At 41.1% G+C, this 18,053-nt stretch overlaps 1 protein-coding gene across 3 annotated transcripts in view; it reads left to right on the forward strand.

Annotated features, from left to right (window-relative positions):
- SMURF2 (SMAD specific E3 ubiquitin protein ligase 2) overlaps nucleotides 1-17,601 on the forward strand; it is a 151,738-nt gene extending 134,137 nt beyond the window's left edge. For all 3 annotated transcript variants that reach the window (XM_053296429.1, XM_053296431.1, XM_053296432.1), the window contains 7 exons: nucleotides 455-569; nucleotides 2,881-3,059; nucleotides 3,729-3,866; nucleotides 4,089-4,209; nucleotides 5,360-5,561; nucleotides 7,028-7,103; nucleotides 13,506-17,601. In XM_053296429.1, coding sequence (XP_053152404.1) covers nucleotides 455-569; nucleotides 2,881-3,059; nucleotides 3,729-3,866; nucleotides 4,089-4,209; nucleotides 5,360-5,561; nucleotides 7,028-7,103; nucleotides 13,506-13,605 — 931 coding nt within the window. In that variant the 3' untranslated portion in view covers nucleotides 13,606-17,601. The remainder of the gene's footprint in view (nucleotides 1-454; nucleotides 570-2,880; nucleotides 3,060-3,728; nucleotides 3,867-4,088; nucleotides 4,210-5,359; nucleotides 5,562-7,027; nucleotides 7,104-13,505) is intronic.
- The last annotated feature ends 452 nt before the right edge of the window (nucleotides 17,602-18,053 follow it).

Consider the following 18,053-nt stretch of genomic DNA (forward strand, 5'->3'; position numbering starts at 1 on the left):
GGGAAATTGCTGTGCCAGCCCTGCCCTACCCACCGTAAATCATGTGTAACCCCTCCACTACAACCATGCAGCTTCTGAGAATTCTCCAGGTATTTCCAACACATCTTCAGTCCCACTTTTGCAGCTTTGTTCAGAGGATGCTGAATGCATCACGTTGTACCAATTGCTGTTCGTCCATGTTATAGAATACATAAAGCTCTTGCCATCAGTACAGTGAGGGACAACTGAAGAGATCAAGACAAGACAGTAAGATACTTCGTTAAACAAAAATAGAGACAAGAACTTTTGGAAAGTGTTTTTGCTTAGGCCACAAGTGTAAACAACTCTGCTTTTCTTGGGACTGTATTCTGTCCTCAGTGCTTAAGAATACATATATTGAAAACCTGTATATTTTTGCATCTTAATTCTAAAAGCTTTGTCTGAAACTTGTATTAAAATATGATGTTTTCTTCAGGGAATGGCTCTATTTGCTATCCCATGAAATGCTGAATCCGTATTATGGCCTCTTCCAATATTCACGTGATGACATCTATACACTACAGATAAACCCAGATTCTGCTGTTAATCCGGTATGCAGATCATCATGCTCATGCTCTCTGTGTCCAGCAGGTTTCTTTTTAATGCTTATGTTACTGTAATATTGTACAATTTGAATTTCTTTGATGCTCTGCTTCTTATTTAGTAATAATACCAAATATTTCTCCCTGGGTCATCTTTGAGTGTGTTCCAAGCATTGAGTGTGTTCACACACAGTTGTGATCTTGTGCCAAAAGTCAATCAACAGAACTTTCCCTCGATGTTCATTAGGCCTCTTGGTGTTAGTTTTCCTACTGCAAGGGTATACGCTTGCACTTCATGTGAACATAGATCTCTGAAGGCAAGTGAGGAAGCCTTCCCATCCCATCTCTTTTTAGCAGTAGTCAAAAGTACCAACAGCTGGGAAGTTCCTTCCTATCACCGCCACCACCACCTTTCCCATCACTGTGAGAAGGAGAGCTGAAAAAGAGATGAGATGTGAACAGGCATTGAGTTTGCGAAACATTCAAGTATCCAAACAGATTGGTGGCTAGAAGCCACAGACCCGAGCAGTGGAAGCACCCTAACTATACACTAGCAGCTGAAAAAAGACTGGCACAACTATGTTGCGCAAAAGTGCTCTTGTGCAAGACTGCAGAATTGTGCTAATAGAATCGTGCAATAGATGGCCCATTGGAAATAATGATCCTCTGTTGCGCAACTATGTTTGCACAATATTGCGGTCTTGTGCAAGAGCATTCTTGCACAACTGCTCAGATGCGTTGTTGAAAGGCAGATGAAGCACTGTACAGTATGTCAGTCCTTGCCCTTAAGGCCCCACACCCCAAGATCCTAACACTTCCCAGTTGGAGGACTCATCTATTTTCCAGTTTCCAAACGTACTCCATCCAGCTTATCCTATATGTGCCTGAATCCTTGTCCCATGTCAAAGCATCAGTTGCAACAGCAGTAACAGGACAGGAACATATGCCAAATCATGTTAGAATTGTTCTAAAGACAGTAGCCCCCTTCAGACATCATTATCACCAGCTGCACTCACACTTACAACTGCAAAACCAGGAAGGAAGTCTTGCCCTGTCACTCACCCCTCCAGCCGGTCCATTCATGCTTACAGCTTCCATTTGTCTTAGGGGTGGTGTGGGGGCATAAGCATGAATGGCCATCACTTCCATGAGCTGCAGCCTTGAGCGATTCAGATTTGCAGCTCATGGAACCACCAGCCAGCATGCTTATGATGCCTCCCCCTTCAGAAAACAGAGCTGAAAGCGTGAACAAGGCAGCTGAAGGGGGTGCGTGACAGTGCAGGGCAGGACTTCCTCCCCACTTTTGCAGTTGTAGGCATGAGCATGGCTGGTTCTCATAATGTCGGATGGGGGCTAGTGTGAAATCCAGCTGTAAATACGCCTCTCCTGGTTGTATATTCTGGGAGTAAACTAGAGATATTCTCTTGAATCGTCCTTCCCTGTCCTCAGTGTGACACCAGCCTGAGGCTACAGAAACCTAAGGCAGCATGGGAGCAGAAGAACTGAGCCAGGTGCATTTCTGACTCACCCATGCTGCCTGTGCACCTTTCGTTTCCCTTCTTCACCCCTTGTGTCAAGCATAAAAGACCTCTGCCACAAGGAGTAAATGATCTGAATTGTAGTGAATTCACACTGTGGGAAGCAGTGCACATTATATAAATCAGAGAGAGTCTTTGTTCCGCTGTAAAGAGTGCTGTTAGCTTCAGAATGGTGAAGATTTGTATATTTTGTTGATCTTTATGAAGTAGACAAAAGCCAGGAAAGAGAAAATGTGAAAGAGGGGAGAAGACTAGGTCAACAGGTTAAAAGTAGGCTTATTGGCTTTATGTTAAAGACAGGTCCCATATCAGAAAAGGCTGAAGGTTACTGGATTAAATGTCTTCCATGAAAATTGCACTCAACTTCAGTGAAATGGTTAAAGTTTAAGAAAATACTGAGGGAAAGAAAGCTATTCAATTAAATAATGGAAATTAATGAATCATGAACATTAATTCATGTAACTGAGATTTCAGCTCACAGCCCTCGTGTTAACTGTATTCTTAGCTGGTGGCAGAGTTTTCAAGACACAGTAGAAGTTTATGAGATAAGACAACTAGATAGATGTGTAGGTTATATCTTGCTTTAGTGGTGAAAATAAGATGCACCTTGAAACATCTTTTAAGGTCTTTAGTTCTGACTGTTTCATTGTGACACTTAAACTTTAGTGTGTGTGCCATAACCGCTTTAAAAATGTTCTAGTAGAAAAAGCTGAGTAATTTGTAAATTCTGGTATTAGACCAGGAACCTTGATTTCTGAATAGATTTGTTCCTTCAATTCTAGGAACACTTATCCTACTTCCACTTCGTTGGACGAATCATGGGAATGGCTGTGTTTCATGGACATTACATTGATGGGGGCTTCACGTTACCGTTTTATAAGCAGTTGCTAGGGAAGCCAATTACATTGGATGACATGGAATTAGTTGACCCAGATCTTCACAACAGCTTAGTATGGATACTGTATGTACTGATCTCTTTAACATTATGATTATGGAATGGATGGATGCTATTCTGTTCTGTACATGAAAGGAGTCTCCATCCAAGTAATTAATTGATAAGGAGACATGGATAAGCCTTTCCCTTGACACTTTCCAGTGGTCTAGCTATTTAGTAACTTCTTTCGAAGAGGCTATTGGCATTAGGAGATCTGGGTTATGTGGGAGTAACTGCAGCTGGGGCATGCATGTGTGTGGTGCTGGAGGGAGCTATTGAAGACCACTACATAAGCCACAACTGCCTTAACTTTATAAGATGTTCTTCCTTTATGCTAACAAATAGATTTTGTTCTCCCAAAAAAGCTTGTTGAGCAGTATTTTTCAGATGTAATCTTGCTGTAATCATGGAATAAAACCATGTTTGGCTACGTCGATTGTAATTATTTTTTTCAGAATCGTACCATCCCCTTCATGGGGAATGTTCTGAATATTCAATAGGGGAAACAGTGGTGCAGGGATTATACATGCGTGCCTCATGGCCTCACGGAGCATTAGGAAGCACTTCTGAGGGTAGAGAGACATCTATAGAAAGAAACTGACTTATCTGTCAGACTATATATGACTGAATGTATCCTTAGGTATGCCCAAGACATTTAGAGGTCAGTTAATTAAATTATTTTCTTCACTCTTTCAGTGAGAACGATATCACAGGAGTCTTGGACCATACATTCTGTGTGGAACATAATGCATATGGTGAAATTATACAGCATGAACTGAAACCCAATGGGAAAAGCATTCCTGTCACAGAGGAGAATAAAAAGGAATATGTCAGGTATTAATCTATAGCTTATATTTTTAGTTTCCTGTTATGACTTTTATCCAGAGACTATTATGGCTTGGTTGAATTAAGTGTGAATTTTCTGTGGAGAGACCTTGTATGGTGGCTTTTCTCCAGTATTAATTTGGCTTAATGTTTGCAGTGTCCAGTGGCAAAAATCTGAAGTGTTAAGTGTGAAAACACTCCTTTGCAAACAAAACTTGCACTTTGTTGCAGGCTTTATGTAAACTGGCGGTTTTTGCGAGGGATTGAAGCTCAGTTTCTGGCTCTGCAGAAGGGATTTAATGAAGTAATCCCACAGCATCTGCTGAAGACATTTGATGAGAAGGAGCTAGAGGTCAGTACGCTAATGATTTCTTAAGTCATCAAGTTTAATTTTTCTTAAGCATTCTTCTTAAGTTAAGTAACATTATGTTGATCCCCAGTGCTCCTAGGGTAAAGGGTTTGTAGGTGCAGTATTGAGGGTACAGCCACAGTTAGTATACCAAAACACCAAGGCCTTGATATTCCTGAGATTGTATTTTCTTAAGGTCTTCTGATCCATATATGTCTTCTCTGTTGGGTTGATTAATAGTACTATGTCATGTTGTTCTGAATGCTATTTTATAGAACATGCCACATATTTGGGGGCTGTTTTTGTTCACCATGTTTGAAGTTACTTTGATTTCCCCTCCACTCTTTCAGAAGTAGTCTCATAATATTGGATCTTTTTTTCTTTCAAGGAGAGGGATGGAGCCTCAGGGAGGTTCAGGAACCCCAAGGCAGAAGCCCTATTCCCCAGCAGTTGCCTTACTTCAGGCCCTCAATCCTGCCTTGATCCCTCTGTTTCTTATTGTATCTGGTTTGACTGGTTTCTTCAGAATGTCTCATTGTACCCTAAGTAGTGAGTTTGGAAAGCTGAAATAGCACATGGTGTGTAGAATCTCTGGCTCTCATGATTATGCAGAAAAGCCTAAAATGTGTAGAGTGCATCTGAAAAATATACTGGAAACTAAAACGAATCTCTAGGTCTTTTTTTTTTTAAGAACTATGTACATTAGTAGGAGAGTAATCAAGCACTCTCTTAAAAGGCTTTGAAGGTATTCAATCCACACTTCACCTATTTAGTAGAGATTTTTATCCCATTTTTTTCATTTAGAGAGAGGTTAAGGTGACTAGTTCTGGGAAGTCTGCTAAACAAAACAAAAAAATAATGGAATGGGAATGAAAGCTGATGCAACCTGTCTTCTGTTTCTCTCTCAGATGTGTTTAGAGTATAGGAAATAAGCTTCCTATATTCTTTGCTATACAGCTTTCAAAATTCAAACCATTTAGTTTGAAATAAAATCATGTTTTGAAAGCTTAAACTAACAGTATTACTTATAGGCCATCATTTCTTATCCTAAAATGAAATTTCGTTTAGTGTTCCTTGTTGTTCAGAGACTATATTTGTAGCAGAATCTCTCTAGCCTCTGCCACTGATTTTGTGTGTGTGCTATTGTGAATAGCTCATCATTTGTGGCCTCGGGAAGATAGATGTTAATGACTGGAAGGCCAACACGAGGTTAAAACACTGCACGCCAGACAGCAACGTTGTAAAGTGGTTCTGGAAAGCCGTGGAGCTCTTTGATGAAGAGAGGAGAGCCCGATTGCTGCAGTTTGTGACTGGCTCCTCCAGAGTGCCTCTGCAGGGTTTCAAAGCATTACAAGGTAATAAAGCACTACTGCTAATCTATTTTGGAATAAGCCAATGGCTTTCTGGACAAAACAGTGATTGCACTTTTTGGAATACGCAGCCAACAGCTTGTAACATTTCTAGTACGTACATTGGGAAGCGGACATCACCATCTTTTCCAGCTGTTAATCTTTGCCAGAAGTCTAAATGTGGAACTTTCTACACACTTAATACGTATATTGTTTTGTAACATTTCTAGACTGCTTTTTGGTTTAAAAAGACTCCCAAAGTAATGATGTGTGTATTTTTTTAAAAAGGAATTATCAAACCTACAAAATCAAGTAGCGACAATAAAATTTGCGCTAAACTATGCAGCAACACAACAGAGACAACTAAAACAAGAGGACAATTCAACCAGAGGCCTGTCAAAATAAAAAGTTGTTCATTAATTTTCTGAATCTTGACAGAGAAGAAGCAAAATAGGCCTCCCAAGGGAGGGAGTTGCAGAGCCTGAGCACTGAACTCAACAGCTGTGTCTCTCTGTATTTAATCCTACTATACTTCTGGTGAGACATGGAGCAAAGCCTCACCTGAAGCTCTTAACAGTATATACTTGCATGTCTTCAATTTGTGCAGTCCACCAAATTTTTACACACCTTTTTATGTGCCACATCACACTTAAAAAAACCAAACAAGCGCTGAGTTTTAAAAGGTTATCGTTTGAGAGAGAAGTCCCACTGCATCCTTTTGTGGATTGGGGGCATCACTTAAACATTAGGCGTCTGCTACCATTTGTGTCCAGCCGTCTGTGTGCTGTCGAGTCGGTTTCAACTCCTGGCGCCCACAGAGCCCAGTGGTTTTCTTTGGTAGAATACAGGAGGGGTTTACCATTGCCTCCTCCTGTGCAGTATGAGATGATGCCTTTCAGCATCTTCCTATATCACTGCTGCCCGCTATAGGTGTTTCCCATAGTCTGGGAAATGTGCCAGCAGGGATTCGAACCAGCAACCTCTGTAGCCACCTAAAGGCATGGTGGGGAAATGGCTTGACTACCAAGCCAGAGGTTGCAGGTTCAAATCTCCACTGCTACCTATATCAGGCAGCAGCGATACAGGAAGATGCTGAAAGGCATGCTCTCATACTGCGTGGGAGGAGGCAATGTTAAACCCCTCCTGTATTCTACCAAAGACAACCACAGGGCTCTGTGGTCACCAACTCGACGGCACACTTTACCTTTACCACTTATGTACCTGGTGGGTGTGACATCTAGTAGTCACTCTTCCAATATGTCGTAGAAAGTCTTGGATCAACGTTTGTCCAATAGGAGATGTCCAGAAGATAACCTTTTCTATTTGCTGTTATTGGTCACATATGTATGCTCCTTTCTCTGTGGCACTTCCAATTGCTTGCTTCTGAAACTGTCTAGTTTTATTATATGTTTTGGAGTTATTCTGCATGATAGTGAATACCATCATCAATATCCTTCTTGCTGCATTTATAGGTGCTGCTGGCCCAAGACTATTTACAATTCATCAGATTGATGCTAGCACAAATAACCTGCCAAAAGCTCACACTTGGTAAGTCAGATGCTGCACCATATTGGTTCTCTCCTGCATGGGCAGTGTGGAATTTGTTTAAATGTATACAAACATGTTCTGATATTTGCTTAAACTATCAGTCAGTTAAAGGTGCAATTGATCTTCCAGTTTTCAAACCAGTTTAGTAATCTAGTTGCACATACCAGTGTATGACCAGAGTCATTAGTAGAATTAAGAATTTCTTTATATTTGCAGGTGCGGGGGGGGAATCCTAATATAAAACGAAATGTTGGTTTGTGTGTGGCACACAAGCTGACCTTTTTCTGTTCTTCTCACTCAAGTGGCATTTTGTCATGAAGATTTCAGACATGCTTCCCTTGTTGACTTTTATGGACTCGGGGGAGAATCTAGACAGTGCATCCATGTCGCCTGTGTGATGGCAAGTCCTTCAAGTGTCATAAGGCCCAGAGATTTTGCTTGTTGGCACCCCCTCTGGTTGATCAAAGGGTAAATTTTAACGTGAAATTAAAACATATAACTGATCATAGCTTGCAGCCATATTTTTTATGGCTCGAGTGGTGGACCCCTGTCTCTTCCTCTCTTTTTACAGCAATAGATCATTCTACCACACTGCCCAGTGATTAGGGCCAGTGTTCTCTCTAATTTTTTTCATCTGTGCGCGGAATGAGTTTTGTTCTGGGTGGTAGTTTCAAGGCAGTGTGCGTAAGCATGCATTCAGAATAGGGCCTTCCTGATTCAGCCTGAGTGGGATCTAAAGTTAACTGAGCAGACATCAAAAAATGTGTGAGCACGTGCACACCTTAGAGGAAACACTGATTAGCGCCTAGCAATAATCATTTTTGAGAAAGGCAAACGGGATTTACCAGCAAATTATTGTCCCATTAGTCTCTTGAATTTTGTAAGCAAGATGTACCTGATATATCTGCTCAAAAAATTTCAGGATTGGTTCGAGTATGACCAGATATTGGCTGTGGAGCAAGCAGGTTTGGGGGCCAGTTGTTACACAATAAATCAGGCCTTAATCTTATAATATCTGGTTGAAAAGTACACATGCAAGTCCAATACTGCCTTATATGCTGCTTTTATCAACCTCAGATTTGCCTTTGATCTAATCTCTAGAGCAGAGCTGCTCAGCCCTCCTGATGTTGGCCCACATCTCCCATAATCCCTGGCTATTGGCCACTGTGGCTGGGATCATGGGAGATGGCGGGGTGTAGGTTGAGCAGGTCTGCTCTAGTGAAAAACTGTAGGATAAGCTTCTAAATTCCTTGCTGGACCGTCGACTTCTTTTAATTTACAAATTGAATGAGAACTCTCAGCTGAAGGTCCGCTGAAGTGTTGCTGGACATCATATGAAAGAAATATCAACATATAGAGGGGTTAAACCAGGTTGTATTTGGGCTCAATCACTGTTTAATTTTTACATTAACTCCATAGTCTCTTGCATGAATAATTTGGCTTTTCACCCACCCAACCTGGCTAATAGACATCTTAACATTTTACTTTATGCGGATGATGTAGTCATTTTATCACAGACTCTAGTAGGTCCCAAAAGGACCTTATGTGCCCTGGCAGTATTTTGCCAAGACCAAGCACTTAAGATCAATTACAACAAAACAAAGATACTTACCTTTGTGAAGTGCCCAAGAGTTCGGAATTGGTCATTGGATGGCCACAAACTAAAGGTAAAGTGTGCCGTTGATTTCAACTCCTGGTGCCCACAGAGCCCTATAGTTTTATTTGGTAAGAGGGGGTGTACCATTGCCTCCTCCCATGCAGTATGAGATTATGCTTTTCAGCATCATCCTATATCACTGCTGCCTGATATAGTACCAGTGGGAATTTGAACTGGCAACCTTCTGCTTGTTAGTCAAGCATTTCCCCGCTGCACCACTTAAGGTGGCATAGCCACAAACTAGAACAAGTTAAAAACTTTAAATATCTGAGCATTGTTTTTTATGCATCAGGCATGTGCAGTGCACACCTGCAGTTGGTAATTCAGAATGCCCAAAAATCTGCACTAGCCATCCAATCCTCCTTCTGCTCCGGAGGCATGCATTTTATTCCTGCAGCAGTTAAACTATTCTTGGAAAAAACCCACTCCAAGCTTCTTTACGGAGCCCAGCTTGGTACATATAGCAATTTCCCTGCTCTTGAGGCGGTGCAGACAAAATTTTTGAGAAACGTCTTCCAGGTTCCCCGATGCACCCCTAATGCTGTTCTCCATCTAGAATCAGCCATCTCTAAGGTTGAATCCAAGGTTTGGCTGAGTATTTTAAGGCATTTTTAATAATAATTGCCTAAATGTGAAGACAACTGGGCAAGGTATTTGTGAAAAGCAAAAAATTAATAAAAAGTTTCAGGAGCTTATTGATAATAATCATCCTCAGTGTCCTGTAGTTAGTGAAAACTCATAAAATGGAAAAAGATTTTGGATCAAATGTACAGGCAGAGACAATTAAAGTTAGACCAATAATTTCAGGTTGTGATGGCCCTGCAGACCTACTTAGTTGGCTGATTGTAACTATATTATCACCACTTTTGGATTATGTACCTGCACATTTTCAAAATACTAAGCAGTTATCGGAGGCTTTACATGGAATTGGGATGGAGGAGGAACAGATACATTTTGAAAGTTTTGGTGTTGAGGCACTGTACACCAATGTAGACAATGAAGGGGTAAGACAGAGTCTTATAATGGTTATTGGAAGAGAATAGTGATGTCATTGACAATGTGGTATTTTGATTAATGGTATTAATGCAATGATTACGGTATGCCTGCAATGTGACACCTTTAAATTTGATGGAACGTACTATGTGCAAAGATAGGGGCTAGCAATGGGCAATAGACTAGCACCTTTACTGGCTATTTAGTATATGAATACCATCGAGAGAAGGAGCATCAATTCTGATGTAATTCTGTATGAAAGGTACATAGATGATTCGATAATTATTACTTCTACTGAAAAGCAGGCAGATGAAATATTTGAAAACCTGAATATGGGAGGAAGTATAAAACTCACAAGGGGAAAACCAAGTGAGGAGGGCTGGCTTTCTTTTCTAGATATGGAAATTAAATTAAGAAATAATCATTTAGAGACCAAATTGTACAGAAAATCAGCAAAAAAGGACATTTTATTAAAGAATCAGTCAGCACACGAGAAAGCTGAAAACTTAATTAGGAAGAATGGATATGAATTGCCAGTTTTAAAGAGTTAGAAAAGAGCGAGATTCATTAAGGGTTTGCTGGTACTTAAAATACCATTTATTACTGATAGGCAAACCCAGAGAATCTTGGAAAGACAGGGAATCAAGGTGAATGTGGTTTGTACAGCACCAGTGACAATAATTGTTAGTTAACTCTAGATTGTATGATAGGAGATGTAATGTACAAGATTGTGAAATTTGTGAACGGGGGAAGGAAACCGTGGAAGAAAAGGTACAATATATAAAATTCAATGCTTAGCTTGCACTTCATTCTATATTGGGGAATCCGGCGGCTCATTGAAAGATAGATATAAAGAACATCTAGCAGATAGGAGACATTGTGCAAAGAGAATGAAACCCTATTCATTGCATATGAGGATTAAGCATGAAGGCCAAATGGTGCCCACCAAAATATCTGTTTTAGGGATTGAAAGGAACCTACAAAGGAAAATCAAGGAGGCATTATTTATAAAGAAATTGAGACCTGACATTAATGCTCGGGAGGCACTGAACGATGCCATGAAGTTATTAGCCTCTGAGAAGAATCAGATGTTCATCCCTCTCCTTCCTCACCCATTCATTATCTCACTGCCAGTCAGGGAACTGTGTGTTACCATGTCTAAGGAATTTAACAGCTGGGAAAACGAGGATTTCATCTGTGCTCATTTGTTTTACTTAGCTGAGGATGGTGTGTCACACTGAAACGTTTTATGCTTACCAACTTTTAGTTTTTCTTTGCACAATAAAGGGTCTTTTTGTTGAGAGTTTGGAGTTAATATGCGCATTGCATCGCTGACATATCGACTGAGTGTTTTAGACTGCTGGTTAAGACTATAAACTACCATCCTTCTGGCTTGGCCCCTTTAACATTTGCTGACAATTTTGACTCAAGGTGGAAAAGAGCAGTTTGCCAAAAACTAAACTTATATGGCCCTAACCTGGAGTCTTGACTAAGAATGGGATATTTTCAAGCTAAAGCAGCCCTTAAACTGTGAGCTGCCGACATGGATGCACAAATAGAACAATCTGATCCCCAAAGGTGTGTTTCTTGGAAGTCAACCATTCAGCCTTTATCTTGCTAGATATTTATCCCAAATTAAAGGTAAAGTTGTGCTGTCGGGTTGGTGTCGACTCCTGGCGACCACGGAGCCATGTGGTTTTCTTTGGTAGAATACAAGAGGGGTTTACCATTGCCGCCTGCTGTGCAGTATGAGATGATGCCTTTCAGCATTTTCAGATTGTGAACCCTTTGGGGACAGGGGACCATCTTATTTATGTATTATTTATTTTTCTATGTAAACAGCTTTTAGAATTTTGTTGAAGAGTGCTGTTTAAATGTTTGTAGTAGTAGTAGCATCTTCCTATATCGCTGCTGCCCGATATAGGTGTTTCGGGGAAACATACCAGCAGGGATTTTAACTGGCAGTCTCTTGCTCCCTAGGCAGGTTACTTCCCTGCTGTGCCATTAGGTGGCTTTTATCCCAAATTATTGCATGATGTTTACACTAGCCCACTTTAACGTATTCTACTGCAGTGCTTGAAGGAAAATTTAAGAAAATCCCATATGCTCAAAGATTTTGCCCCTGCACATCAGGCCCTATTAAAACTACAGCCCATGTCTGAATCTATTGTGAGCTGTATAGGGATTCTTACCAGCTTTATATTTCCCTGCTTTTAACTAATTTTCCAGGTTATTCGGATTTCATTTATCTAAGTTTGTTGCTATCCGACCAGAAAGATGACACATCCCTAAATGTCACCAAATTCTGCCTGATTTCAAGTAAAATCGGGCATGTATTCTGAATAGGGGGTTAGGAGACAGCATTGTTTGTGTTACTGTATTATGTCTAACTGCTCCCCCTTTCTCTAATCTGTACTGAATTATTTGCTGGTCTGTGACCGTACCAATAAAGATTGATTGGTGTCTATTTTGTATGTATTTTTAGACTGTGAGCCCTGTGAACAGTGGAACCACTTGTTGTTCTAATGTAAAGCACTTTGAGAACTTTTTTCTTAAGAACAGTATTAAATAATAGTAATAATCTGGTGTCAAAACTGATGAGCATGTGGGTAGTTAGGGATGTGCAAGCCAGCTCGAGGTCAAACTAGATCCAGTCTGGTTCTGTGCACACTAGAGCCAGGCAGGCCTGGTCCAGCTTGAGTGCAAACTGGTTTGGGCCTGGCTGGGGGTGCCACCGCAGCTGCAGGAGGGTGTCTCCTGAAGTTTCCTCCTCCACTGCTGACCTACCCCCAGTCTCAAACGGCTCACCTAGAGCCATTTTCAGCCCATTCCAGGCCTCTCTGTGCTGGCAGTGGCCATTTTTGAGACCACTGTGTGTGCACACTGGCCATCTAAAAATGTGAGGTGGCCTCCAAAATGACCACTGTCAGTGCAGAGAGGCCCAGAATGGGCCAAAAATGGCCTGAAACGGCCTGTTTAAGACTGGGAGTAGGCCAGTGGGGGAGGGGAAACCTCAGGAGACACCACCCCCCTGCAGCCACGGCAGCACCCCCATCGTCCCCCACTCAAGCTGACCAGGCCCGTCTGGCTCTAGTGTGCACAGAACCGGACTGGAGCCAATTTGGTTTGAGTCTGGTTCTACTTGAAGCGAACTGGGTTTTCTGGTTTTGTGCATACCCCTATAAGTCATGTGAAATAAAATCTCTGCTTCTTCTTGCATGTTCCTTCTCAACGACTGTTGGGGCACTGGCTTCTGTTTATATAATCTAGGGTGCCTAAAGCTATTTTGAGAACTCAGATTTGCAGTCTTGAACCCCTTCCACCATGGAAAAATAATTCTAACTGTTCAGCTGCTATCTCAAATAATGTATAAGCCACTGTAGACTTCATTTGGGACCACTCTGTTTTCAACTTGGATATTTCCAATTTGTTCAGTTTATTTTAACCTCCGGTCTGCATGAAATTTGGGTTGCTTTTTATCGTTGTATATGTATAAAGTCTATGTATAAAGTCATAACAAAATTCCTCTCATGCTCAAAGCTGTTCTCTGCTCATATATCCGGATCTAGCCACTGGTCTGTCCTAGTGCAATTCTTTTGAAAGGCTATGGGGGAGACTTGTCTGTGTAACTGCAGAAGAACACTCAAGGTTGGATCTTACCATTACAGTGCGACAGAAATTAATTGTATAGTTGCATGCTTTTTCGTTATAGGTTGAAATCCTGTTAATGGTGGTGTTTTCTTTGCTTGCAGCTTCAACCGAATAGACATTCCTCCTTATGAAAGCTATGAGAAGCTATATGAAAAGCTGCTAACCGCCATTGAAGAAACATGTGGGTTTGCTGTGGAATGAACATTTGCAGACTTACTTGGGACTGTATTTATACTCCATCAAGCAGAAAACCCTCCTCCTCAGCCATGATACACTAAATGCTTGAAATATAGGAAACTCCCCCTTCCTTTTTTTTCTACTTTAGGACTTAATGAGGGAAAGGGCAATTTTTGGAATTCTTCATTCAAGAAAATGTCTTGTGGCTCCTGCCAAGGAATCATTCAGCTGCTATTTAAAAACTAGTATCTTGAACACACAGAATGCTGACTTTTCTTCATTTCAACAGTTAAGCAGTATTCTTCTCTTAAAAGACTACTACTATTTTTGTAAAAGGTGATCTGATCTATTTGCCTACCTGATTTCTATTCTCACAGGTCCAAGATGTAGCTGTCGGTACAAGTCACGTTCCAGCCTACTTAAGAAAACATGTGATACTGAACAGCACCTATACTGCTATTTTTTTAAATAAAATATTTTGATGATTCTAATTTTTGCATAAAATTGGCTGAACAAATCATTAACCTTTTAAATTAAGGCCACTTTACATATAAACTGTGTTTTCTTATAGTGAATGACTTTATTCTGTGTTGAGTTCAACTTCAATGTTTCTCATGTAAGGATTTTTATATTTCTCAAGCATGAAATACAGGTTTTGGATCCTGTTTTTCTCTTGTCAGATTCTTAAGCAGAGTCCTAGTCTGAGTTAACTTGCACTGCATTTGGTACAGTACTTTGTGGTAAATGTGGAAACCCCTTTTTAAAAAGCATTCTAGGCATTTAGCATTTTTTAAATGAGCATTTTGTAAAAAGTCGATACTTGAGTTTTTTTTAATTTGCTTTCCATTTTAAATGGAACTGCTGCATTTTTTAAACTCCTAAATGTATGTTGATGATATCAACAACCTTCTGCCAGATTGTCAGTTCATCTTTCAAAGCTCATACCAACCAAAGTTTTTATGTTCAGATGTAACCAATCTGCATTGTGTTTTGTTAAATCTTATCAGGTTAAACATGTCTTCATTTTTTGTGGCATAAGAGTTTGTGTTAGCTGTAACTAAGGGGAAAGGTGATGCAATGGACTCAGAAAATTGCAAAAGCTCTGCTTTGATCTGAAATGCAAACATGGCGAGTTGTGACAAATATTGTTGGCTGGGACATGTCGGAAGTTATTTTTATTGCGATGAGAGTAAATATATGCAAAATAATTAGATCACAGAGGGGGTATTCAGATGGAACATAATTCACTGTCTTTGGGCGAGTGTGTGGGATCCTCTCAGAACTATCCCTATGGGTTGGGCTGGTAGCTCTGCATGGCCACAGAACACGTTCTCCATTGTATGTCTATAGTTGCTGAGAACACTGCAGCTGTTCTTGCTGACTGTCTCAGTCTAGAATTTGGTTAACATGAATGTGTCTCCAGTTGTGTGGCCAGATACCTGACTGTGTGGAGGAATCAAGTAAAGGCTGCATGTGTGTGAACTAGCCCTTAGTTGCTCAGCCACGCAAAGAACTCTTCTAGAGAGCTGTAAGTATAGTACAGTTGCTCATCTTTCCACTCAGAAGCAAGGAGGCAGCAAACGTTTACAAGACGTACCGTGATAATGAATCATAAGTGAACATCTAAAATTGCTGCTCTCCTTTGCTAGTCATAAATCATAGAGAGTGCCAAGTATATTGAGACAACAGGATGGAAACTACTGGAGCAGCTTTGCTGATCTTGGATATTTTGTCTGATATGAAAATTGTCTTTTGTGAACTTTTACAATAAACAAGAGTCTGAAAATGGAGAGGAGATCAAATAAGCATGGCAGTAGGATTCATTAGACAGCATGTTGCCTATTCAGACTTGATTCAAGTGTTGATCCTGAAGGCCTGTAGGTTGCATGGTAACTACTGCTTATGTTGGATATTCTGCATCTTGAGAAGGATTCTCATTCTGGAGAAGTGAGGACAAACTAGTTTCCATTTGCAGCAGCAGTAATGAAATGAATTATTTGATACCCTCGCTTCAATACAGTAGGCAAACCTATTGGATTATGAAGTCATGTTACTCATATGAGACTCCTCTAACAAACCAGGTGGTAGTGATACATGGCTGGTTTTATGATGTCTTGTTGAGCATACCAATTCTGCTGCTCATGGACTTCAGCAGTGCTGTTCCTACTACTCCAGGGATGCTAGATGGTATAGATTTGAGACTGATTTGGAGTGTAAACCTAGCCCCAGCAGACAGATCTACTTCATTGCTGCACTGTCAGGTGCTGTCCATTCAAAGCTGCTCTGGACTTAGCTCCGCCTACTTCACTGCTCTTTCAGCTTTCAGGAAGAACACTGACTCAATATCTCACTACGCTTTATGTTGACTAAAGAGCTTGTGGAATAGTTGCTTTCATATACACTTGTGCTAGCATCATAGGGCCCCTATGAAGATTTTTCAGTAGATCTCAACTTTGTGTAGATTATTATACAGATCCTTCAAAAGCTTCTTTTGGCCTGTACATAGATTGTTGTGGGCCTTCTTGGAGATCCAGGTTTTGCACAAGGCCTTACTTGCTGCATTTTCTGTAGGGAAGAGCTTTTTCCCTTCTCTGCAGATTTATCACTTGATTCAAGATAATAGCCTTGCCCTTATCTCGTGTAAGGCTGCATCCATTTGCATCAGATTGTGCTGAATGTTATGGTCTCCACTGATGGCCTCTGCTCATCTTGTAGCAACTGTGTTATCTAATAAGATGCAGCCTAGTAACCCCAGAAATGGAAAATAATTGCTAAAAGTACAGGCCCCAACGCAGAGTTGATTTTAGAGATGAAAGGTTTGGAGAAAGCAAATGGAATCCAGTCTAATACCAAAACTTGAGTTAGAGTACTTTGGTGGTAGCTTCATTGCCCTCCTGCTTTAAATACTTTGTGTCCAGAGATCCTTCCATTGTTATAGGGCTAATTTTGTAAAATCTGAATTCTCAATATTCTCAGCAAAATAAAAGCATTTCTGCATTTTGCTTTGACCTACACTGAGCAGATTAATGCAAATTTAATATCGGGTCTTCTGAGTGCCTTTTTATCTGCAAAACCATGAAAAGCTTTAAAGCACACAACCTGCCAGAAGCTTCTCTGGACCCATCAAGTGTAGTTCTACAGCCATGCCACTTTCCCCTTACATACGTGCTAAACCCAATATTCTGTTGGACCTTGGATTTTTACCCCAGAATTTAATGTGAATATTTATTTCCAACATGTCCCTCTTCCTACATGGTTTCTTCATCCACTTTGAATTTGCATTAAATGGTTAAGAGAAATGCCACCTCACAGTTCCATGCTGTTTGTTTTTCAATATGAATGTTTTAATATGGATAGTGACTATTTTGTAGGGTTCAAATATACAGTACTCAATTGCATTTCAGATTTAATTCCTAGGTGTAAAGTTTTGTAATGGTGCTTTGTACAGTATGTATACTTTCTTTTTCTTTTCTTTTTTTGCACATAGGTTCAGTTTCCCTAAACTGATTTTATTATTACCAAAATATTGTGTCGTACTAGAGTCCAGACCACACAGCATTTCTCTCCCCCCACCCACAACACTACATCTGTTAAACTTCTGGTGCATTTAAACTGGCTGCATTAATGGAAGTGAGACCTGTGCTTCTATCTGATTCATCGTAATGTAGCATGATCTTATTGCTTCAGACTTTAAACTGCGCCATATAGTTAACAGGTGCAATTTGATGTACTTAACACTCTTTATTAGTAGATTTCTGACTCTGCCAAATTCTGAGAGCTTTGTCTGTAGCTAAAACTTGTTTGTATTTGGTATGATTTTTCCCTCTTCCGTAAACTGACAGGTGGTTTTTTTAGTTGCATTTCTATTATATTTATTGCAGAGCGTTTAGCATTGATATTCATTGTATTTTCACCCAAGCTGTTACATGAGCTTTAACAAAGCATCTGTATAAAACGTTTTTTTAAGTATGTACCCATGCAGAACTTGAGCAATAAAGTTGTATGCTGTTTGCACTGTCACAGCATCAATGGTTTTAAAACGTTTGGTTTGTGTTTACTTCATTTTTAAACAAAAGGAATTCTGATTTTCATATGAACAAGCCGACCCCCGCACAGAGAATCTGTGCGTTTTTTGGAGCCGGCAACATCTCCCCCCCCCCCAGTCTCCAGCCGGGCCGCTGCCGCCTCCTCGCCTGGCCTCTGCGCTGGGCTGGATCCGCCGCTTCTCTCCCCCCGCCCCAGTCTCCAGGCCGGCCGAGTGCCGCCGCTGCGGTCAGGCCCGCCGCCGCCTGGCATCCGGGCCCGCCGCCACCGCCTCCTCGCCTCAGAGGCCGGGCCGGACCCGCTGCCTGGCCCACTACTTCCGCCGCTGCCGGCCTCCGCGTTCGGGCCAGGCCCGCCGCCGCTGGCCTCCCCGGCCGGGCCAGGCCCACCGCCGCCTCTGTCCACCACTGAGACGCGCCTCAGCCAAT

This window comes from Hemicordylus capensis, chromosome 2 (assembly GCF_027244095.1).
Source record: "Hemicordylus capensis ecotype Gifberg chromosome 2, rHemCap1.1.pri, whole genome shotgun sequence".
Lineage (NCBI taxonomy): Eukaryota > Metazoa > Chordata > Lepidosauria > Squamata > Cordylidae > Hemicordylus > Hemicordylus capensis.